Source organism: Chrysemys picta, chromosome 10 (assembly GCF_011386835.1).
Source record: "Chrysemys picta bellii isolate R12L10 chromosome 10, ASM1138683v2, whole genome shotgun sequence".
NCBI classification, from domain to species: Eukaryota; Metazoa; Chordata; order Testudines; family Emydidae; genus Chrysemys; species Chrysemys picta.
In genome coordinates this window covers 78,213,685-78,238,422 of record NC_088800.1, presented here as the reverse complement: position 1 = coordinate 78,238,422, position 24,738 = coordinate 78,213,685, and the positions used below count along the sequence as shown (strand labels likewise).

Here is a 24,738-nt window from a genome sequence, read left to right as displayed (position 1 = left end):
GGAGACCTTTATGGCGGGGTGGGAGGTTGACGAAAATAGCCTGGCTGGTGATTACTCACAGCCAGACAGCCGGGCGATTAGAAGAGACCAGCGGGAAGCGCTGTGCATCCGGGAGGCTTTGAAAGCAAAGTTCCTGAGTGAGCAGGGTAACCTGTGATTTTATAGTTTGTGTACTGAGAAGCTAAACCTGCCCCCGTTTCTTTACCCAGGTAATGTTGACTATCCTATCCAGTTACATACCCCCTTCACCCCCCCTCCAACACACGTGTCGAAATAAAAATAGTTCTACTTTGTTAAAGCACACCGTTTTCTTTAATACTGTTTTAGCGGGAATTTTTTAAAACTGGGACGCAGACTGTGGTGCGGGGCGGGTCTAGTGTTGTGATGCGAATGCAGCTTCTAAACTCAAGGATTGACAGGCTCCGCTGCGGTGGGATGCTTGTTTCAACGGAGCCTGTCACCCCTCCTGATCGGGACTGTGTGTATGGGAGGTCTATTTGACTTTGTGGCAGGGGGAGGACGGTTACAGATCCCATGCTGTGTGGCTCTGTGATCCTGTCTAAGGACCGGCGCTTAAGATCTGTAACTGCCCTCCCCCGCCACAAAGTCACAGAGCAACCCACCCCCCCCAACATTACATCAAAACAACCTCCCAGACTAACCGGGGCAACTAGTCACTGCATCACTGCACTGTGTATGTGCCCTGCTGCTGTGCCTGCCCCCGACTATGTACCCTGCCAAAGGAGACTGTCCTGTCCAATTTCCAACCCCCTTTCCCCTCCTCCTCCAAAAGAACATGATTGAAACAGTAGTTAACAGAAACGAATTTTTTATTATCAACTACACATGGCATTGGGAGGTGAAACTTGGACGTGGGCTTGTGTCAGGCGGGAAGGAAAGAACTTTTCAAATTTTGGGAAATGAGAGCCTTCTGCTACTAGAGCTCTCTGCAGGGGTGGAGTGAGAGTTAGCAGGGACTCTGCCGCCTCTCCTTCTTTGCACTTTGGGTGAGGTGGGTATGGGACTTGGTGGCGGGGGAGGGCGGTTAGAGATGGACTGCAGCGGGGCTCTGTCCTCCTGCCTCCGTTCCTGCAGAACATCCACAAGGCGCCGGAGCGTGTCCGTTTGCTCCCTCAGTAGTCCAAGCAGCGTTTGAGTCGCCTGCTGGTCTTCCTGCCGCCACCTCTCCTCCCGATCCATGTTGGCTTGGTGCATTCGGGTCAAGTTCTCCCGCCACTGGGTCTGCTGTGCTGCCTGGGCTTGGGAAGAGGCCATAAGCTCAGAGAACATGTCCTCCCGTGTCCTCTTCTTCCTACGCCTAATCCGCGCTAGCCTCTGGGAGTGTGATTCCAGGCTAGGTTGTGAGACAGTCGCAGACGGGGCTGTGGAAATGGGAAAAAGGGAGTGAATTCCTCTGAAAGATAAATGTAGTTGTGAACAAAGAACATAGTCTTTCTCTGTGAACAAGACCATGCACAGCACCTTTCACATGCGCACTCAGCACAAGGTCGAATTCTCGGCCTTCGCATTCTGTGCCTGGGGTCTTGAACAGCACATTTGAGAAGCGAGGCAGCACAACGGAATTTCTGTTGCAGGCAGACATGGTAAGCCGTACACTTGTGGCAGTTTAAAACTTTTATATTACCACTGGCCTCATTTCACATTTAAATCAATGTCAGTCCCTGCTGCCAGCAATCCGGCAAGCGGGAACTCTGCCCCTGTCCCACCCCCTCGCGGCTGTCCCCGGGAATGATCCCTTTCGGCTGCCCCTCTCCCGCCTCCACCGCGTGGCTGCAAACCAGCGGTGACAGTTCTGTAAAGGAACGGGAAAGCAGTCCCAACACTAACATTCCCCTACCTAATTAAAAGCAGGTCACCATGGCCGACATCACCCTGATGAGGATCTCCGAGAGCGACAAAGAGAGAATGCTCCGGGAAAGCCTCCAAAGACCAGGGCCGTATGCCGCCCTGCTGTGCAGAGCAATGATCCCCGAGTACCTGATAATCTCGTGGCGCGGCAACGTGTCGTACTTCGGAGGACCCAATAAGGCCGCTCTCCCCAAGAACCTCATGCAACGGCTTTCAAGTTACCTCCAGGAGAGCTTCATCGAGATGTCCCAGGAGGATTACTGCTCTATCCCCGCACATATAGACCGCATTTTACTGTAGCTGCAGTAGCAGGGAATACACAGTAGAGCGGCTTGTGCAGGACAATCACTGAAAACCGGACATTGCTAGATTTCTTTTCAAAACTTGCACTGCCCCTTACTAAACCGTTAAGCGCCTAGGGCACACTAATCATGAACAACCCATTCTTTTAATTGTTAATATTCCTGTTTTGTTAAAAATAAATGTTTAGATGTTTACAACACTTACTGGCTGATCCTTCACCAGATTCTGTGTCCGGGGTAATGGCTGGGGACGCTTCGTAGGGGATCTCTGTAAGGGTGATGAAGAGATCCTGGCTGTCGGGGAAATCAGCGTTGTGAGAGCTGCCAACTGCCTCGCCCTCCTCATCTCCTTCCTCATCTTCCCCGTCCCCTAACATGTCTGAGGAACCGGCCGTGGACAGTATCCCATCCTCAGAGTCCACGGTCACTGGTGGGGTAGTGGTGGCGGCAGCACCGAGGATGGAATGCAGTGCCTCGTAGAAACGGGATGTCTGGGGATGGGATCCGGAGCGTCCGTTTGCCTCTTTGGTCTTCTGGTAGCCTTGTCTCAGCTCCTTGATTTTCACGCGGCACTGCGTTGCATCCCGGCTGTATCCTCTCTCTGCCATGTCTTTAGAGATCTTCTCGTAGACCTTTGCATTCCTTCTTTTGGATCGCAGCTCGGAAAGCACGGACTCATCGCCCCACACAGCGATGAGATCCAAGACTTCACGATCAGTCCATGCTGGGGCTCTCTTTCTATTCCCAGACTGCACGGCCATCACTGCTGGAGAGCTCTGCATCGTTGCCAGTGCTGCTGTGCTCGCCACGATGTCCAGACAGGAAATGAGATTCAAACTGGCCAGACAGGAAAAGGAATTCAAATTCAAATTTTCCCGGGGCTTTTCCTGTGTGGCTGGTCAGAGCATCCGAGCTCGCACTGCTGTCCAGAGCGTCAACAGAGTGGTGCACTGTGGGATAGCTCCCGGAGCTATTAGCGTCGATTTCCATCCACACCTAGCCTAATTCGACATGGCCATGTCGAATTTAGCGCTACTCCCCTCGTCGGGGAGGAGTACAGAAGTCGAATTAAAGAGACCTCTATGTCGAACTAAATAGCATCGCAGTGTGGACGGGTGCAGGGTTAATTCGATTTAACGGCGCTAACTTCGACATAAACGCCTAGTGTAGACCAGGCCTGAAAATTGAACCATCTTAAAATTACTTCACATTCTAAATATCTTTATCTACTTTTTTAAAAAAAATATAGAGTGTTATATGAATATTGTCTGTTTATACAATTTTCAGCAAGAGAAGCAACTCCTTTAATCTTATATTCATGTGGTTTATGAAAAGATTCCCTTTGACTACAAACAATTCAGTATCTAATTGTTAGATCTTTGAAAATACATGCTTACCCAGAAATCTTTGTGCCTGATCTAAAATAAAACAGACTGAAATAATAACACATTATTATTGGTTCACTAGAATGTAAATTAGTTGCTTTTTTTGTTTGCTTAACATCCTGAGGCAATACTAAACAGGTGGCAGTTTTGAAATTGGTTTCAGGTGCAAATACATTAAATTGGCATGTTCTATGATTACAGAAAACACGTATTGGACAAGTGCCAAATCAGGAGGCTAACAACAAAATTGGTAAGTTTTAAATTAAAGCAACATACGTTAAATTGCATTATATAGTTTTCTACATGTGTTTCTTCTCAGCTTGCGACATCTGGCCACAATCTGCTATTTGTATAACTGTACTCCATAGTTTACAAGTATCAAATATAGCTTTATTGGGGTAGGGGGGGAGAAAGCTTGCTTAAGTGATTTACATGTTGAACAAAATAAAATATGACCAGAGCAGATTTTATCTTTAGATGCCAAAATAATGAAATTGTGTACACAAAGCTCTGGAGTGACTTTAGTAACCCCTCTTTATTGCTGCCAGCCAACAAATTTTGCTGATAATCAGCATAAACATAATATTTATTCCATCTGGCCTTTTGGCCACTGGTTTATAATACTGTAAAAGAAAATGGATCCTGTGCATTATTGCAGGTAAACTCTTAATCAGTAAAGTTATATGAAGGTACACTAAAATACATTATTCCAGCTGGGAGTCAACAGGACCACAAGTACATTACAAGAAAGGCTGTTTTTCTTTGATGAAATGAGTGCAATGCTAGCCTCTACAAGCAATAATAATAATAAAAACTCACATAAAACACTTCAGATTTTGCTTCCCATTTTAAATAGCTGCAGGCAAAATTCAGAATATATCTGTCAAATTGATATTATCAACACAACAGGGCCATGCCTGACTTGTTCTATATTTGTTCTGAAAGTTCACTTTTAGTGGTCATTAGTCAAGTAGGAAGGGTACAGGAGACCAAAATAATTCACACTACACAGGCACACAATTATACATTTAAATACTGTTACTAGATACTTGTCTGTGGGCAACAATCACATGAGATTTAACATTTAACACTCAAGACCAGACATTCTGAAAATGATGGGTGATGTGTGGTACCTAGTAATAAAAAGACCTACCCTGATCTGTGACAACCTGTGCCAACATCTTTAATTTTGTTCTTGACATCTGAAAACAATTTCAAATAGACAGACCCATCTGAAGCAAGAATACTACAACTAGAGACAAAATCCGTTCCAAAAGAAAGACTAAAATGTAAAGGTTAAAACCTGCATAAATGTGCAGCTTAATAAATACTGACATTGTTTTCTTTGCTATTTAAGATCGCTTCAACCATTAAGCTGGTGAAACTAAAAAAGTTACTTTCATACTATTAATACATTTTAAAATATAGCTACACTTCATCTTCATGCACCATTGTCTTTGGGATCAGAGCTAGTTGAATACCGCAAAAACAAATAATCTTCTCAAGTGGCACTTTGTTTGACCATGTTTGTGCCCCTTTTTATTTGCTCTTTTCAAATAGGCATGGACAGCTTTTTGTTCACATAAATGTTTGATGAATGACAGTTCTTCATAAAAATACATGGGTTTGTGCATGCAAACAAAATTATACTTTTTTTAATTACTAGTAATTTCTTGTTTTTCCGTTTAAAAGGATTCAGCCCTATAAACAGGGAGAAAAACAATACCATGTGACCAAGATGACTATTTACATACCACAAATAGCAAACAGTTGAAGTGAACCAATTATGATCAATCCATAGGCTGAACCCATTGTTTATCTGAACTATTCAGCAGACACAGATAAATATATTCACAGAAAGGAGAATCGGCTCACAAAAATAAGTCTGTTATTTTTTAATTTGTACTGGATGAATAATTCAGTCAGCTCTATTCATTAGATAGATATGCATTAAAGACTGCTAGAATGAATCTATGAATGAATGGAGAAGTGTTATCATCACAGTTGTAGTATTGTTTAATGGACTTAAAAAACAACACATAATGCAATATCCTTAGCTCAGACAATGATTTTTAAATGAGGGTGTGGCGAGCTTCACTTTGGCACTGATACAGTGTTTATAAGACTGGGATTTCAACATCTGCCTTGTACAGATGGCTCCTTTTCTAACAGAGCTTTGAGTTGAGGAAACATTAAATCTATGAATACGGTTCCCATACCTTGCTTCTTAGTTTGCTTTGCTTGCAGAAGAAAATTGGTAAAAGCTAGAATAATATACACACCTTCCTTAAGCTACACACACAGTACTTCTTGCTTGTATGAAAAGTATTTTTATTTGGTTTTAGGATCATACACTGTTGGTAATGAACCGTAGCAGCAATTCTGTAAAAGTAAAAATTCAGCTTCTTTGTGATGTAGCATTCAATATTATAAGCATTAAAAAAAAGAACCATACACAGAGACAAAAGGGGTCTCTGATCACAGCCAGTAGAAAACAACCATTATAAAATCAGTGTGCCATGCATTGTGTGCTTGATGATGTGTCTTTATACCAGAGCAATAATAGCTACTTTTCACTGAATGCTGTAAGGTGTGAAGCAGTCAGCTTTGGGGAAAATTCTGATTTTCTTTGGTACAAGAAATAATTTTCATACTATTATATTTTGCAAACGTTAGAAAGAATTAGACACACTGCGGCTCTCTTTGTCCATGAGTAGACAGTTGTCCGAATAAAATCACTGTATCATGTACTGTGAAATTGGAAGTATGCCATTATTCCAAGGTAGATAATATCTGTTCTTTGTTGTCTGTCGGAAGATGCAAAAAAAAGTGGTTGGAATGGAAGCTTGTGAATGATACATTATTGAGCCCATGAGTTAACACAAAACATTACTTCCTTGCACACAATTCTTGTGACTCAAACTTACTGGAGAACATATTTCAACTCCTCAACATTAATTCAGTTAATTGGCCAGATCCTGGAGTATGGCTAATCTTCACAGCACAGGACCAGGGTTCCCTTGATCCTACTGCAGACTATGTGCAGAGCTATTCCACCAGAATCCAGGTAGAACAATCTTCAGGCAGCTACTGAAAGTGTATCCAGGATACGCATGACACAACAGCATCTCAGTGGTGCAACCTCTTTGCTGCTACTCTGGCAGCAAGGAGGGAGAACTGCATAAAAACCCCTACATCATCTCAACACCACAGAGATACCCTGAGGTGATCCAGTTTCCTTAGCTAGTTCTAGGGCCAGATCACACCAACAGCATGATTCGAAGAAGCAACATAGCAGGAGAGTTTACTTGGAGAAAGGGGGAAACTATAGATCAAGATAAATAAGTAAGTTATCTGTTTCAAAAGTTTACTTGTGTGAAATAATATTGGTAACAGACGCCTATTTCAGAAAACATTTCACCAAAATTACTTCAGTTACAAGTACTTTGCTCAAGGTTTACACTAAGGATTAATTTTATCGAAGTAAAAAGATGTCATACATTGTCACATATTACACAATTGTTAAATTCACTTTTAATCAACAAAATGAAAGATCAAAACAATAGTTTACACTTTTCTTCCAGCAGATATCATCAGCTTGGAAAGCTAAGTTATCGTGTAGAATAACTAAATGGCAACTGCTAGAATTGTTACTAAAGATAAACTTGTGAATAGTTATATTCACATAGCCATGGAAACTAATATATAGCACTACATGGGGAAAAAACAAGCATAGTAAATAATACTACTCACTGAAATATGCTATCTTCTGATGTTTCCCAGCAGAAGAACTACAGTACTACAATAATATAGAGTAATACATAGAGATGGTAGTGAAAAAGGCAGAAAACATTCAAAATTGTGCAGTTAAGTTCAGTTTTTCTCCCATTTGGCTATATTAATATTTCTGGATTAAGTTAATCAATTTTTAAATGTCAGAAGTTACCTTACAACTTTGGAAGTGTTTTTGTTTTTGCCAACATTTAGATGGAGATCTACATTCCCATGACCTAATTGACATCAAATTGTGAAAATGGCAGCGTCGGTTTGATATTTTTGTCCAAATACGACATTTTATGGAGGGGTTTTCAAAAGCACTCAATGTTGGCCTAACTCTGCTCCCAATGGCTTCACTGGGAGCAATTAGCCCAACAGTGAGCACTTCTAAAATTATCACTCTTAATGATTCATGCGTTTTTGCAACTAGTAACACTCACCCTCTTGCCCTAAAAAGGGAGAGAGGAAACACTGCTGAAGATACTTCATCCTGTAATGATGTTGTATCCATTTTATTTGTTTAATTATTTACATAGTGCCAATATTTTTCATAGCTCTTTCTAAAACTCCATTTCGGACAAGCATTTTAATTTACCATGTTGTTATGCCCATGTTATTTTATAAGAAAGAAAGAAAGAAAGAAAGAAAGAAAGAAAGAAAGAAAGAAAGAAAGAAAGAAAGCACATCTACCAAAAGCTAGAAGCAAACTAACAATTCTGATCTGAAACTTTGTCCATTTCAGGCCTTATTTAGCAAATACCACAGAAAGTCTCTACAGGGAAGATTCTTTTATAAACCATATTGTTATAATATGTATTATGAAAAGAGCTAAGATACAACATACATTTTACGTGGAAAGTCAAAGTGATAGCCCACACCAGTCAGAAACTGCATTAAATAATGCAATCTAATGTACATTAAAACTTCTGTCTGTCCTGATTTCCAACAGCTTACAGTGCTATATAATGGACATGCATTTCCAAACTTTTACAGGACTTCATAAGATAAACTAATAGCCTTTAGAAAAAGCAATATAGGTTATAGTGTGAATACGTACGTGCAAAAACCAGTAGTTAAACATTTTGGAAAACACATTTCAAGCCCATCAACATTCATTGAGTTAATCGGCCAGATCCAAGAGCGTGCCTGGTTTAATCTTCCTAATAGTTAAAATACTATGCAATAGGTGGCCATGACGTTGAATCTGTTCTCTAAACTGCAGTTCAATGAACACGGTAATCACTGTGTGAATGTTGCTTGAGATGTCATTTTTTTAAATGTTAGTTCCTAGACTTTTTTTTTATCTCTTAGTGATTTCCTTGGTGTATTTCTTCTTGAATATTTGTATGATGGTGTCAGCCATTCACACATCACTAGAATATTTAAGCCAGCAGTAGTTTTCTTTGGGCTTTAAGGTTAGACCTTGGTGTCGGGTGAAGGAACTACAAATCCATGGCAGCTATCATTTCCACTTCTACCCCACTGTTATTGCTAATGAGTCTTCTAGTGTAGATCAAATTGCAGAGAAAATTTCACTTAAATCTATTCTGGCAGCTATAACCCATTCAAAAGCAAAGATGAATGGACATAGTCCTTGGATTTCTAAGGGGAAGACTTCTTTGGAATCCAAACAAGAGAATTTAAAAGTTGTAAGTACCTCTCAAGAGAGATTTAAAAATTAAATTGATCCTGTAAAGGCATTGTCAACTGCATTTATAAGAGAGAACACCTTTTTATCAAGGAGAATTGAAATGATAGAAACTCAGTTTAAACTTAGAAAAAATCAGAATCCTTGAAGTCAATGAAGCTTAAACTATTGATGCGTTCTGTGGAAGAATCAAACTTTTATTAGAAACTAAGAACCAAATGTTCCCAACTTATTAATGTACATAGATGTGAAATGTACCAAACAAGCAGTAGGGGAGAACACAAACAAAAATGTCAATATATGCTCCACCCTGGTCCTAGAGAGTATAGAGACCTTACTGCAGCTGCTCTGTAGCTAGGAGGAAACAGGCTACAGATCCCCAGGACCTATTTTTCAATACAAGTCCCTGCTTCATTCACCAAACATCGTCCAACCTGAATACTGAGATCTTCATTCTGCAAGGTGCTTGAACATTCCTGTGAGGTGCTGAGCACCCTTAACTTCCACTGACTTCAATGGGTGTTTGGGGTGCTCTGCCTCTTGTCGGATTATGTCCTTAACAAAGCAGGGATCAGTACTGAAGAAAAACATAGCATGCAACTGTGTAATTAAATACTGCCTCACAACTCCCCTTTGTTCCACATACATCAGAGATAAATTACTAATTACCTATACATGTAAATTTCAAATAGAATATTGGTGGATCATTAGTGAAAAAAAACCCTATGGGTTAAAAAAAGAAATCACTGTGTTTACACTTTTTTAAAAACTGCTCTAATTCACCCAAATCACTACAGATGTTCAAAGGACCACTAAAAGGCACATGACTATCTCTCCACCAAATTTCATGTCTCTAACCCTAATAATAGGTTCTAAAGTTATTCTAACAATTTTGTGAATTAATTTTAAATGACAACTCCTTATTTTTGCCCCCTCTCCCTATATTCAGAAATACTTGAACAGTTCTTGTTCAAACTTTCCAAAAACATTCACCTACAAGCATAGACCAGACCCAGAAAATTTCAGCCTGAAATTTAAGAAAAAGTTACATGGAACTGAAAATGGAAACAGGCGAATTTATCTGTGAGTGGCTATGCACCATCTATAACATCACTATGACACAGATACATGTACAAGGTGAAGTGATACAATTAATGTTTGCATTCCCCTTGACTTACAGTCATGATATTTGGTACATATTCACTATGAGACACTAAGTACGGGGGATAAAAACCCAAATCTGAAACTAGACATTTCTGTTACAAAGGTTCTAACATTTTACAAAATGCATCAGTTTCTTCCATGAGATGCTCATGTTAGATATAAGACTTCTTTTGGAAAAATCATCATCATTTGACATTACCAGCTCGATTTAATGGATTTTAGCCATGAAAATTGTTGAAAGCAAACGAGTGCACTGGGAGCAGCTATGATGATAGCCACAGCAACCCTAATGGATCAATCTACAAACACTTCATATGAATACAGTTATTCACATGTCGAGGTGCTTGCAGCTTCTGGATCAGAGGGTGGACTTCTGTCGACTACTGACAATTCTGTGTTAAATGCCCCAAAATATATGTGGCAGTGAATATATTGCAGAGGATACTATTTAATACAGAAAAAAATCATTACTAAAATATTTTAAAATTGTATGTGACATTGGGCAACATGAGGAAGATATTATAACCAATCATACTGCAATGTGTCACTGTGAGTGTTACAGTACATCAGTTCCCTTTAGATGTTGGGTAGCATGCTCTGGGTACCAAATTCCCAGAGAGGAGCAATGCAGGCACTCCCAGCTTTAGGTAGTTCCATCTCTAGACCATAAACACTCACACACTTTGTGTAACAGAGAATTATTTTACCAGGGCTCCTGGAATTGAAGCAGTACAAATACCCAGGTAGAGTTAGCTTAAGTAAAATAAAAGATCAACCCAATAGCTCCTAGCACAGTTCATAGGGACAGTCTAGTAAAGGGGTAAAAGTGTGAACATGTCTCATTGTAATATCTCTACACTGCCCTCCTGCTTACAAGCTACAGCCTTATACCTTCCTGCTGTGACTACTAGTAGCCCAACTCTAAGTTTTCCATTTCCAGCTCTCATTCAGTCTAATATCCAGACTTCCCTCTAGCCCACTGCTCCTGCTCTCATGCAGGTTCCTCCTTAGATTGATCTCCTCCTGATCTCAGGATAATTCTTCCTTTTCTAGCTAGTCTGGTGATTATGGAGCCCTCTTCTGACTAACTGTTGAACTGGGTAACACAGTCCACTCCACTGGCTAGAACTTTCCCTCCAGCTCAACCAGATTGTGGAGAAGTAACCCAATCAGGGCTGGCTCTGGCTTTCTGGGCACCCCAAGCAAAAAAAAAAAAAAACCAACCCTGCAGCGCGGCTGGAGCCAGGATGCAGGGGGACTCCCTGCCCTGCAGATGTGCCCCGGCTAGAAGGGGGAGGGGAAAGGAGCGGGGGGAGAGAGAGAAGGGGGGCAGCCAGGGCTTCAGCGGGGCGCTGCCATGCGGCCCCTCCCGCCGTGTCCCAATATACTCAATTTTTTAAAATAAAAACAGTTTTTATTTGGAGTTTCAAATATTTAAAAACTGGCAAATTGCTTTTTTATCATTTATGAAATATTCTAATACTAAAACAAAAATAAAGCTTATTGTTTAAACAAAAATTCTGTAAAACAAAAAAAAATTCCAAAGTTGAGGTCTTGAGTGTCAAGTTACAGCCCAAAGAGAAATTTTATGTCTAAATTCAGAGTTTCAATAGTCTGAGAAGTCCAGTTTCAGTGAAAGTTCTGACACGGTCTTATTAACCAGTGCAGTGGTTAACCATTACTGTAACAGTAAATTTTAAAACATGACATTAAGAAGAAGATATAGATACACCTGAAACCATCTAGTATGTTATGTAACAATTATCGGTGCCACCTTGTATTTTCAAGAACTCCTTCCCTCTTTTATTTACCACACTTACACCAGAGAAATGGCAGCTTTACAACCTTAACATGTGCATCTTTTCTCTTAACAAATTGAGTTCATCTTGAGTCATTACCTAGTATATATTAAGAGACTGTTACATATCTGAGCCTGAGGGAGTTGGTGTTTGTAATCAGACATGACTTTTAAACAGCCTCTCATCTTTATATGAAGGTGAACTTAAAAAACAAAACAAAAAATTTTCATCCTGGGTGTTTTAGGTCATCACACAAGATTGCACCTTGATTCACCCTCAAATTGAAGTGTATATATTAAACAAACCTTATAATGCAAGTTGAGCAATTGGAAATAATTGGAGGGTTCAAATTTCTATTTTAATTTGACAGATATTGGGTTTCTGAGCTTCTGCAGTGAACACTGATTGAAAATTAATGGTGTGCCCCCAATGTTTTCAGAGGAGCTTCAATTCTCTATACTGAAATTCTCCTAAAATATAAAGCAGTGCAATATTCACTTGCTGGAGGAGATTGAGATTTTGTATTTTGAGGCTTCCAAAAGACAAACAACAATTTCTAATTCAATTATATTGGATTAATGGCTTTAAAAATATTAATATGGTTTCACTCCAGAACCACTCTTGATTAATTTTCAGAACTTCAGTGATTTCATGCATGCCAGTTTCCCTCTGTAATTCCAAAGCCACCGCTACATATTTACATAATTTTATTCTAAATGATACAAAAGCTGCAGACTATGTCAAATATATACAGAACTGAAAACTGTATTAGTAACTGCTTGAATTGTGGAGTATAGATGGTTATGATAAATCTCTTTTCACAGCTGTGGCAGCTGTTGAAAAAGAGATGGCAGAAGTGTAAGTATAATGCCCTCTCCTTCCCATGCACACACACAAAATTCCAGTCCAGTAAATAATTTCCTGAATGACAGTAAATTGTATCCAGATCAGTGCTGCAAACTGACCTGATGTAAAAAAGTTTCCTCCTGTTTAGCCCAGTTTACAAACCAATCTCTCCTGTTATAATGGATGACAGTCAGCTGCTTTATGTCATGCTGTCATTCACAAATCCCTCCTGAGACTCTCCTCCTGCTGACTCTTTTCTATCTTTCACAATGCAGGCACAAGCTGACGGGAAGAGGTACAGGCTACATTTCCCATATGAAATTCAGTAACTGGAGTTCATCTATTAAAATAAGTAAAAACCCTAATATAAACTAAAGAGAGCGGAATACCACAATGGCAATATCTTCCTCTAAATCTAGTGACAATGGAAAGCAAAAAATTAAAATAAAGCCAAAACATACAAACCAGACCTTCTGAACTATACATGAATAAACATCACCCGTTAATGTGGAAAGGGGTTAAGGTACTCTGGCCCAGATTGTGGTCCACATTCTGACTCTTACAGTAAAGGAGTTCTCCCAGTGCCATAAGGCTGGCAGGTAAGCCTTACACCACTACCCCAGGCAGTTTCCAATGTGGGGTATACCAGGGACATGCCCTAGGACAGGAGAGAGCATGGCCAGAGCCCACTACACTCCAGCTATCCTGGACTTGTGGAGCAGCCAACATGTGTCCATATGAGGTGCCATAACACTGCTCTAGGATGAATCAGGGGCCAGGCCCATAATTTGGAAAGCACAAAGCTGGCCTAAAGCTATCTTTGACTTCAGATTGCCACCCAGGCTACATCTCATGAGCATTGTCACTCAAGAAGGAAAAAACCCACAAACTTTTTGTATATTAAAAAGTTGTCATTAACTTTGCATAGTTTATTAAATATTTTATCTTTTTATATGTATGAGCTACAGCTGCAATGTTGTATACTACAATTATAAATTATTTTGAAGTATTGCAACAGTCACCTACCTCTGATAAAACTGTCAATTCAAGTGACAGGTAACTAAGTTGATTAAAGAATGATTAAAGGTCTTGAGAACATGACCTATGAAGGAAGGCTGAAAGAATTGGGTTTGTTTCGTTTGGAAAAGAGAAGACTGAGAGGGGACATGATAGAAGTTTTCAGGTATCTAAAAGGGTGTCATAAGGAGGAGGGAGAAAACTTGTTCACCTTAGCTTTTAAGGATCGAACAAGAAGCAATGGGCTTAAACTGCAGCAAGGGACGTTTAGGTTGGACATTAGGAAAAAGCTCCTAACTGTCAGGGTGGTTAAACACTGGAATAAACTGCCTAGGGAGGTTGTGGAATCTTCATCTCTGGAGATATTTAAGAGTAGGTTAGATAAATGTCTATCCGGGATGGTCTAGACAGTATTGGGTCCTGCCATGAGGGCAGGGGACTGGACTCGATGACTTCTTGAGGTCCCTTCCAGTCCTAGAATCTATGAATCTATGAATAAGTTAAAAAGCAACTTTATCAAAATTGTATGGGGCTAATTACTTATGCAGTTTGTGTTTTCAGTAGATATCTGACCAGCTAGCATCTGTGCACATACTTTTTATTGTGAGCTGTAGATTATCCCTTGATTAGGCCTTTAAAAATAACTCTCCAGAAAGATTCAAATCATGCACAATTTTAATAGTCAGGAGTGACTATTTACTTTAAGAAACAGGGATTTTTTTCTTCTTTTAAACAAAAATGACAGTTTGCAATACTCATTACCACTAATGATTCTTATTTCTTCATAGTTTCTCAAGACTAAATTCTGTAAAGTAAATATGTATATATTACACAACAAAACAATTGTTGGCGTGTGCCCTTATTCTGTTAAACAAATACATAGTAATTATCCTTTTTGTTTTTCATAGGATTACAAAAATTATCTTAGATTAGACCCAGGATTTTAACAATTTATAATCAGTAATTTATTTCCCGTCACTAGATTTGCTTTAAACACTTTGCAATACTTTCTGAAATAATCTAAAGTTTAACTATTAACATTAACAGCTCTTCCACATTAGCTACTATGAATATGCATCTATGATTTCTATACAGTCAACTTTTGTCCAGTGCCATTTCAAACAGCCAGCACGGACTTCAGCAGTAGCTTCATTAAGTTCAAACATTTACTGTGAGGCAATATTTCTTTTCAGAAGTATTACTAATATGTGCAAGTCTGTGAGCTGTTTGAGGACTGATACTTAAAGAATATGGGGAACAGAGAGCAAAGAGTCTCCTGATCAATATAGCCAGTGGCCAAATGTCGCAGTCTGTCTCAATGACTGGTAGTACTTTACTCAGGTTGGCTAAGGCTTCAGTTTATTGCAAAGATTGGGGTTTAAGGTAACCTCAGAGATAGGGTGACCATATTTCCTACGCTGAATACAGGACACCTGGTAAAATTACTTGTATTCAAGTGAGTTCAACAGCAATCAATCGTACAAATGTTCAAATTAACGTAAGTTGACTGAGCCCCTGTTAAAAAGAAATACTGCGTAGTTGGATTATTTTTATTTACCTTATCTTTAAGGCTTTAGGGTTCACATGGGGAAGCGTGACACACATACCCCTACCCCCACACACACACGCACACACTCCCATACACCTCCCTCACACAGCGGGGATGACCGACTGACGCGATCCTCCCTGCCCGGCGCTCTCAACCCTCCATACCTGGCTGGAACTCCAGGACAGCCCCGCCTCTCCTGGTACCTGGCAACAAGTGTTCCCAAGACAACATGTGGGGGGACATACAGGGCCACAAGCCCCCACTCCCAAGATTTCTGCCAGGGTTCACATCAAAATGTGGCCAGCAGCAGCCTTTCAGCACTGTGCAGGAGGGAAGGGACGGGAGCTGCTTCCAGCTGCATGGGAGGAGAAAGGGGGAAGGGATGACCAGGCCTGTGTCTTTGCAGAGCTCATCTCTTCCCCTTTCCCCCGCCCCACTCCCATGTGGCTGGAAGCAGCTTGTCCCTTCCTGCCCGCACAATGGCGAAAGGCAGCTAACCCCTCCAAGCTGCTGCTGGCCACCTACATAACCCAGCCGCCTCCTGTCCCCTGGCTACAGAGCAGGCAGGAAGGGGTTAAGTCCTAAAGATGCATTGTGCACTAGGGCCCAAGGAACCTGACTGCAGGAGCTTCAGCAAACCAGCCAGAGAGGTGGCTCAGCAGAGGAGGGTGCCTAGGGAACGGAGCAGCCCCATACCCCAGGCAGGACCCTGGAGGGGTGGGCGAAGAGGGTGCTAATTTCCTGCCCCAGGGGCTGCTGTGGAACCTCCAGGTTGGGGACGTGAACAGATTGGAAATTGCTTCCCCCCCCCCCCCCAGAGCTTGGTTGAGGGGCGGAGAGGCTTCCCTGTGCCAGCGCTGTGCGGGGCTTTGGCACATACAGAGCTCAGCTCCTCCTGGCCGAGCCAGAGGGTCTTGGGCTTTCCTGGGGCACCGGCCCAGCCAGAGGCAGTGGGGGAAGGAAGGAGCCTGCCGGCCAGGCAGATGGTGAGCTGAGCATTCCGACCAAGGACTGGTTCTCCGTGCAGTGCTGGGAGCGGGATGCACCCCGCTGCGGGGGGATATGGAGGAGCAGCAGGGCTGGGGAGCAGGGGGTGAAGGGACAAAGCAGGGAGAAGACAGTGAGAGGGGAAGAACATAAAGGGCCAATGGGTGGGCAGCAGAGGTGACATGTAACCGGCTGCTGCTTGGCGCCTTTGCCCATGCCAGCTGGAAACGGGACGGGGGGGCAGGGCCCTGCTGGCTGAGAGCATGCAGCGGGGGCTGCGCTGAAGGACCAGCAGGGGGAGCAGCTGGCCCCTTGCACTGTATCTTTGACCTGCCACCAACCTTGCATACCCACCCCCCTCGTTGGCTACCGGACCCCCCCATTCACCACTAGTGGGTGGATCTGGCCAGCTGCAGGACCCACCAGTACTGATGGGGGGGGAAGACAGAAAATATGGGACAATTTGCCCATTTTAAAGAAAAAGTTGAGGCACTTGCAGGAGGGCTTAAATGCGTGACTGTTCCTCTGAAAACGGGACATCTGGTCACTACTCAGAGAGCACAGGGATGATTTACAAACTAAACAGTTATGCCGCTTTGCAAAGTTCATGACAAAGTTGCTCAGATTGCAATAAGAATCAGCTAGAAGAGTCTGAGATTTCTGTTAGGCAAATAAAACAACAGAACTGCATTGCTCCTGCTATTTGCCCCAGCTTCAATCCAAATGTCTTTCTCTTCAGTCTCCCATTGGTCACTGCCTGCAATACCCTTACCACCTGTCAAAGAATCTCTTGGACTTCATCTAGCATTCTCTATGCACAGCTTTGCAATTGTTGGTTCTCAGTCATACATAGGTTACCAGGTACCCATTTTATAATATACTCTCTTCCTTGGTCATATCCAGTCATACATCCTGGCTTTGCGATGGATTTGTCCCTGGAACTCCACTCTCAAATTCCCAGGACACTCCAGTAATACTACAGCTAGCTAGTGTCTGGCATACATGGTTCTTAATAGAAGAATTTCTCTGCACTTTCGGTGGCAAGCTGGGAATCCGTTGGAATGCTTATTGACTTGGGTGCTCAAAAGTTTCTATCTTTCTCCCAGATTTTCTCCAAAGAGCTTTGTTCTTTTCAGAATTTGCCTATTCTAACAGCTACTGTAGGAGGCCGACTCCCTCCATGTTGGCTCCCAGCTTCTTTCTGATGCACAGATTGTTTTTACTCCCCTCCTCCAAGTTTTGTTTACACACTCTGCATCTAGCCTATATTCCAATCAGATTTCTTTGATGGATGCTTAGCGCTCCCCAGCATGGTTTTGTTGTTTTATTTTATTTTGCTCTCTTCTACACTGCCACCAGTTGCTCCTGCCCCTCATTTTGTTAGATGTCATTTCCACTTTTCTTCTTTAAATTAAACCCAGTCCATCACGCTTTGGCTCATTTAGATACTGTTTAAAGAAATAATTACAGTTATACTAGGAATGATCCACAAATCAACAATGGATCATGAAGAACAAAATATTCTTCATTGCTGCTCATCAGTTTTTAAACTACACCCTCCCTCTCCACCATTCCTGTCACTATTTTTTTCTTGCAAGAAAGAGAAATACACATAACTTGCACACAATCACTATAATGAAAGTTGAAGTACAGGGTTTTATTTTATTAAGGGATTATTTTGAAAACAAATTAGCACATTGGACTAATTTAATATACGTAATTAGTAGTCAAGATCTTTTTTCTAGCTTCATAAGAGATCTTATGTAATATATGAGAGCAATCTGAAGGATTCATTACTCTTGGTTACTTGTAGACATTCAACTCTCTATACGACATTTGTTAGTTTCAAGAATGGCTCAAAAAGGTTAAAAACCAATAGCTGAACTGTTTCAAGCTGCAGAATTTCAGACAGGGCAATAAAATGCTCTAATAGATACAAGAAAACAAGATTCATGCCAGCAAAGTATCATTATGGATCAGTAACTCACAATTATATAAGAGCCAGGGGTCAATGATAGCAGCACACTGCATATATTTAATCCAATTGCTCTCAACATAATTTAATAATCAAATTATGGTGCATTTGGAGCCATTGCGAGGAGAAAGATGGCTGCAAGTACATGAAATGATAACCCTCTTATATGGAAAATTGATCTATAAAGTTCAAAATAAAGGTTATACACCTATGACCCAGTCCTGGAAACCTTTAGTATGTGATATAGCATTTACTACTGTGAGTTTTGGATGTCAAGGAAGCACAGTGACTACAGATTTTCCTCTGCCCAAGTCATCAGCAGGTGAGCTTTCCATTGAAGGACTGTAGATATTGCTTCCCTTTGTCTGTTGAAATATGATGTGGCTCAAGTGTTGATTGTCATGATCAGAGGAATCCAGATATTAGAGCAGAGCTTAAAGATCATAATGGATTGCCCTTAGTGCTCATTGGTTTATACGGTATTCCTTTCTTGTTTGGATCAGACTTGGGCTCCATCAGTGTCTCTCGTCCCTCTAGGCGGACACCTGTAGTGATAAATGTCCTGACAGTCTCACTGGAAAGTCTGATTTGCAATTGTTTGGATTCATCCACCATCTGAATGACCTGAGAATCCTCCTGGGGAGCGAGACCTTCACTGAGAGGTGGATAAAGATTGTTGATGGAGGGATGAGAGGAAGCTCTATAGCAGCCTCATGAGATCATGAGATCACTGAGCATAACCACACAGGAGACCATTGATCCCAGAAGAGACTTTTTGGATAAATTCCTCAGCCTCTCCCATCTCTCTCCCTCATTGGTTGTTGGGGGACTAAGGTCTTTGACTTTTCCGATAAGTCCACTAACACCTAATTCATGGGTTCACTGAATAGCCTGCCCTCATAGAATCTTGAAGTGGCAAAAAGCAGCATAGCCAGTGGGTCTGACTTCCAGTTCCAGAGCCCTATGTGTCAACATGCTACTACATTGGCCCTCGCAGCATATTGGAATGCAACCAGGAAGGCAGCAGATACCAATGCAGCAGCTAAGGATATCTTTTTTAGAGATGTGCTTAGATTTAAGGCTGTTCTGTATTTTAGTGATACTGTGTCACGGAGTCCCCAGGCGATGCTCTGGAACTGCTCCCCACAAAGCCAGTCAGGACTTTGGGGAGCCTCCTCTCCCATGGAGCGGACTGTCTTCAGGGCAAGAAGCTCACACGGCTTCACCTCCTGGGTCTGACCTTGGAGCATTCAGCATATGCCCCTCCGTGCGTTTCCCACAGTGAGACCGCCCAGCAGGGGTCCTGGGGAAGCCACCACTTCACAGTCAGACGTGACTCTCAGCCAGCCAGTAAAACAGAGGTTTATTAGATGACAGGAACACGGTCTAAAACAGAGCTTGTAGGTACAGGGAACCGGACCCCTCAGCCGGGTCCATTCTGGGGCCCAGCGAGCCAGACAACCCCATCTGCCCTCACTTCCCATCCCCCGCCAGCTCCAAACTGAACCCCCCCCAACCCCTCCTTTCTGGCCTTTATCTCTTTCCTGGGCCAGGAGGTCACCTGATCTCTTTGTTCACCTTTAGCTATCCCCTTGCAAGGGGGGAAGGGCCCTGCCCATTTGTTGCTAGGAGACAGATTGTCAGCCATTTATGCACACTGGAGACTTAAGAAATGCATAGGGGAAACTGAGGCACCCACACAGTATTCAGAGGAAACATTAAGAACAGTCCCACTTCGTCACATCCTGTGTCAGCCATATTGTCAACCCATGCTAGACAGTGCTAGTCTGGCAAAACGATATAGTGCTTTACATCAGTAGATTTCAAAGCTCAAAGCTCTAAGGCCAGCTAAAGAAGCTTAAAAAATTGCTCTTCTTGATGATTCAACCCTCCTATCTGGAAGGTCCTCCGGTGGCAAGGCCTCCTCTGATGGAATCGTTGTGTCCTTTACCAGAGAGGACAAGACTGCATAAACTTTAAGGAGGGAGGCCAGATCTGATTTTGATTGGTGGACTGTGTAGTATTGTCTAGCCCAGGGGTCTCACACTCCTGGCCAGCGGGCCATCTGTGGTCCGAGAACCTCCCCAATGCGGCCCGTGTGGCTCCAGCAATTTTGGGGCCGGGTCTATCCCTTGGCTGTGCCTCTGCATGTTGCCCCCACCCCGTGCGCCCCTGCGGCCAATGAGAAGCTGCAGGGGTGGTACCTGGGCACAGCAGTGGGCCCAGGTAAGCACCGCACCCCCCAACCCCTTCCCAGAGCCTGCACCCCCGACCGCCTCCCTGCATATCCCCTCCCGCCCCCAAACTCCCTCCCAGAGCCTGCACCCCTCCCCCCTCCTCGAGTCTACAACCCCACCCCTCCTCCTGCATCCCCACTCCTGCCCCAGCCCAAAGCCTACATCCATTACCCAAACTCCATCCCAGAGCCTGCACCCCAGACCCCCTCCCCCACCCAAGCTCTCCCAGAGCTCAACCTCTCACCTCTTTCTGCATGCAAACTCCCTCCCAGAGCCTGCACTCTGCACCCCAATCCCCTACCCCAGATCTCCTCCCCCACCCAGGGCCGGCTCTAACTTTTTTGCCGCCCAAGGCAAAAAAGAAGAGTGCTGCCCCGCCGTACCCCCTCCCAGGAGCGCCGCCAAAATCCCTGCCCCCCCAGCACCACAAAACCCGAAGCCCCGCCCCCCAGCGCCACCCCGCCCCCTCCAAGTGCTGCACTGCCCGAAGCCCCCGCCCCCCCCGAGCGCTGCACCGCCCCAGCCCCCACCTCCCCGAGCACCACACTGCCTGAAGCCCCGCCCCCTCAAGCACCAAGCCGCCCGAAGCCCCCGCCTCCCCTCCAAACACCACACAGCCCGAAGCCTCCGCCCCCCTCCAAGCGCCGCACCGCGCCAGCCCCCGCCCCCCCAAGACCCCGCCCCCCCGACCACCATGCTGCCTGAAGCCCCGCCCCCCCTCCAAGCGCCGCGCCGCCGAATCCAAATAAATAAATAAATAAATAAAAAATCAAGCGCCGCCCTGCCCCAAGGTGCCACCCCAAGCACGTGCTTGGTCAGCTGGTGCTTGGAGGTGGTGGGCGGAGTTGGGGGGGCGGGTTACTGGCCACTGGGAGGATTTGAGGACTGGCTCTGGCCCTAAGGTAAAATGAGTTTGAGACCCCTGGTTTAGCCACTGTCCTCAGCCTTTTGGCCTTCCCTGGAAGCTCCCATTCCTCCTTTATAATTTTATTGTTAAAGGAAAATGAGGTTCTAGCCTGGAACCAGAGGGGTAATGTCACTCAGTGGTCTTAATTTCCCTATTAGACAGGTTTTCCTCCTTCTCCTTTGCCCGCTTGCTGCACTGGCAGACAGAGCTGAGGTGACAGAGAGGGGAATGCTGTCGAATGGAGGGAGGCATTCATGGCATGGGCTCCTTACCAGCCTCTATCTGCTCTGGATCCATTTTAGTACCTTCTGGCTGCCACAGCAGCCACAGGGCGAGGGGCTAGACAGCAGCTGCACAATCAACAGCCAAGGCTGTGAGCAAAGATTCCAGGGGATGGGCAGGAAGCTTCCTTGGCCCTTTCATATTGTGCTTCAACCTATGCTCCCTCCACAGTATGGGTGGGAAAGAACTGCCACTGTTATGGTCCTGGGGCCACTGACTGTGCCAGATTTTGGAGATTTGGCTGCTTTCTGGGAGTTCTCCTAATTGAGGAGGGAGGCTTCAGGAAACACTTCCCTGGCCTCAGAGGGGCAGGAGGAGACACAACAGGCACAGATCTCCATCAAGCCACAATCAGTGGAGAGGTGCAGAAGACACAGTTTCTGGCTTTTCCTTTCTTCTTCTCTACCATGCTGTACTCTGCTTGAGTGAGCAGGGTGGGGAGGTACGGAGAGTCCCAATAACTATAGGAAAATGGGCAATCCCATTGAGATCTTAAGTCAATCCAAGTTTTCTTTTTTAAATCTGCTCTGCAGCAGGGAGGAGCTAGTTTGCCTACCTGCAGCTAAAGAGATAGACAAAAAATTAGCAATTTGTCAGAGGTTCAGCCACATCTCCCCTGCCAATGACTGACAGGTTTTGTCTGCCTCAAAGGCTGCATGGAGCAGAGACCCAATCTCATGTAACTGTGGACAAATAAGAAAGGGAAACCCCTTATATGTCTCTTTCTCAGGCCCATCTATACCAGTCATTCATATCTTATAATGTATATGAAAAAGCTAAGGCACAGGGAGGGAGGGAGTTCCTGGAGCGCACCAAATGCTTTGGATTAGGAAGAATAGGTGGGCAGGTCTGGTCAAGACACCTCTGGTCATCTATCAGTTCATCTGAAACTCTGTGGTAGTAGCATTTGGCCTATACTAAACTATAGAGCTAAACTAAACAATAAATGTAGAAATGTAAGAGACTGAATATTATATCATCTGGATGTAATTTACACTCTTTAGAGAAGTCCTGCTGATATTAAAGTAAAATCATAATAAGCATTGTACTAAAGGGATTTTGTTTAGCTCTACTTAAATATACAGTTTAATGCAATTTAATTTTATAATATGTAGTTCAGACAGTTGTAAGCGTGCTTGTTACAATAATGGATAATGTAAAATATTATGATAAATTAAACTGGGAACAATAGATTACAAGAAGTGTGAAGGACTAGTAAAAATCCTATTGCTGAATTAAAATAGGTTAAAAACCATATTGCTGAACTATTTTAGGTAGAAGATCTGAGTTGTAAAAATAAGGTTCATACTGAATTCTGGTTAAGAATATATAGTTAAATTCATGAGTTAAATCCAGGGTGGAGAGTCAAACGGTAGTAAAAGACAGGTTTCCTCCGTTAATTCAAGAAAAATATGGGATCCATACTAACTAGTTATTATCAACTGCACAGGATTGTGCAGAAGCATTCTGAGATTTTGTCCCAGCTTCCTAAAATAATGTAGCTTCTAAACATACTAGGCAAAAAAATATGGGCAGAAAAACTTCATCTCCAAAATAATCAGTACTGTAAACTGGAGAAATATGGCTTGACAAAATAAAAGATGGAAAGGAAATGAACCCTTAAAAACATGAGTACTAAATAAGAGACACTCATTCCATCTTGGAAATGCACCTTGGAACATACTGGAAAATGGACAGATACATGTGAGACATGCATATGTTAGACTTCATGCAAATTGCATCATTGTTGGTGAAAGAAAGAATCCCTTTAGTCTGACTGCAAAAGTATCCAACAGTTGAACAGGCGCTAAGAGACTTGATTAAATTCTGAATTTGCAGGAGAAAGCACTGGTGGATATAACTAGTCTTTTCCTCTTCTTACTTGTATGAGTCTATGTATTAAATCTCTTTGGAAACAGAAGAAAATGTATAGGTAAATTTGAATCAGTCTGTCAATAATATAAAATCAGATCAACTAATACAAACTTTATACATGAAATTGCATCTATGCTCATTTTCACATCACCTAGTTATGGGGCAGGAGAAGAAACTGCTCACCAGGTTGCCAGAAGTCGGGACGGCTCCGCGCAGCTCCCAGCAGCAACCTGCATGTCTCTGTGGCCCCTAGGACCAGGGGGGATCAGAGAAGCTGCATGCACTGCCCCCAGCGCTGGCTCTGCAGCTCCCATTGGCCACAGTTCCCAGCCAATGGGAGCTGCGGAGGCGCCGCCTGCGGACGCGGACGCATCGTGCAGAGCCCCCTGGCCCCTCCACCTAGGGACGGACATGGCAGCCGCTTCTGGGAGCAGTGCAGAGCCCCATCAGGCAGGGAGCCTGCCATAGCTCCACTGCACCACCGACCAGGAACCGCCTAAGGTAAGTGCCACCCGGACAGAGCTCGCACCTCCAACCTCCTGCCCCAGGTCGGAACCCCCTCCCTCACCCTAACTCCCTCCCTGAGCCCACTCCCTGAACCTCCTCCCACACCCCAACCCCCTGCCCCACATCTGAGCCCACTCCCGCACTCCAAACCCCTTCTTCCAAGCCCAGAGTCCCCTCCTGCACTCTGAACCCCAGAGCCTAGAGGAAGCCCCAAGCCTCCGCACCTCCCCACAGGGCTGGAGCCACAAGCCTCCCCCGCCCTGTGGGGCTGTGTGTGGCTCACGACTGATTTTTTCTGTGCATCAGTGGCCGCTGATAGAAAAAAGGTTCCTCACCCCTCTGTTAAACCATCACTGACACTGAGTAGCATTGTAGCATAGACTCATAGACTTTAAGGTCAGACGGGACCTTCATCTAGTCTGATCATCTAGTCTGATCTCCTTCACATCGCAGGCCACAGAACCTTACCCACCCACTCCTGTAATAGACCCTTAATCTCTGGCTGAGTCACTGAAGTCCTCAAATCATGATTTAAAGACTTCAAGTTATCGAGAATCCACCATTTACACTAGTTTAAACCTGCAAGTGACCCCGCCCCAGGGTCTCTGCCAA

The 24,738-nt window shown here is 43.6% G+C and overlaps 2 protein-coding genes across 4 annotated transcripts in view; both read right to left on the bottom strand.

Annotated features, from left to right (window-relative positions):
* Positions 1 to 24,738, bottom strand: part of SDK1 (sidekick cell adhesion molecule 1) — a 672,364-nt gene that overhangs the window by 454,684 nt on the left and 192,942 nt on the right. The window lies entirely within an intron of this gene.
* On the bottom strand, positions 813 to 3,096 carry LOC135974075 (uncharacterized). Its single transcript, XM_065560143.1, has 2 exons — positions 2,377 to 3,096; positions 813 to 1,382 (listed from the first exon to the last, which is right to left on the bottom strand). Exons 1-2 carry the CDS (start codon positions 2,951 to 2,953, stop codon positions 907 to 909), a joined length of 1,053 nt encoding a protein of 350 aa, XP_065416215.1. The 5' UTR covers positions 2,954 to 3,096; the 3' UTR covers positions 813 to 906.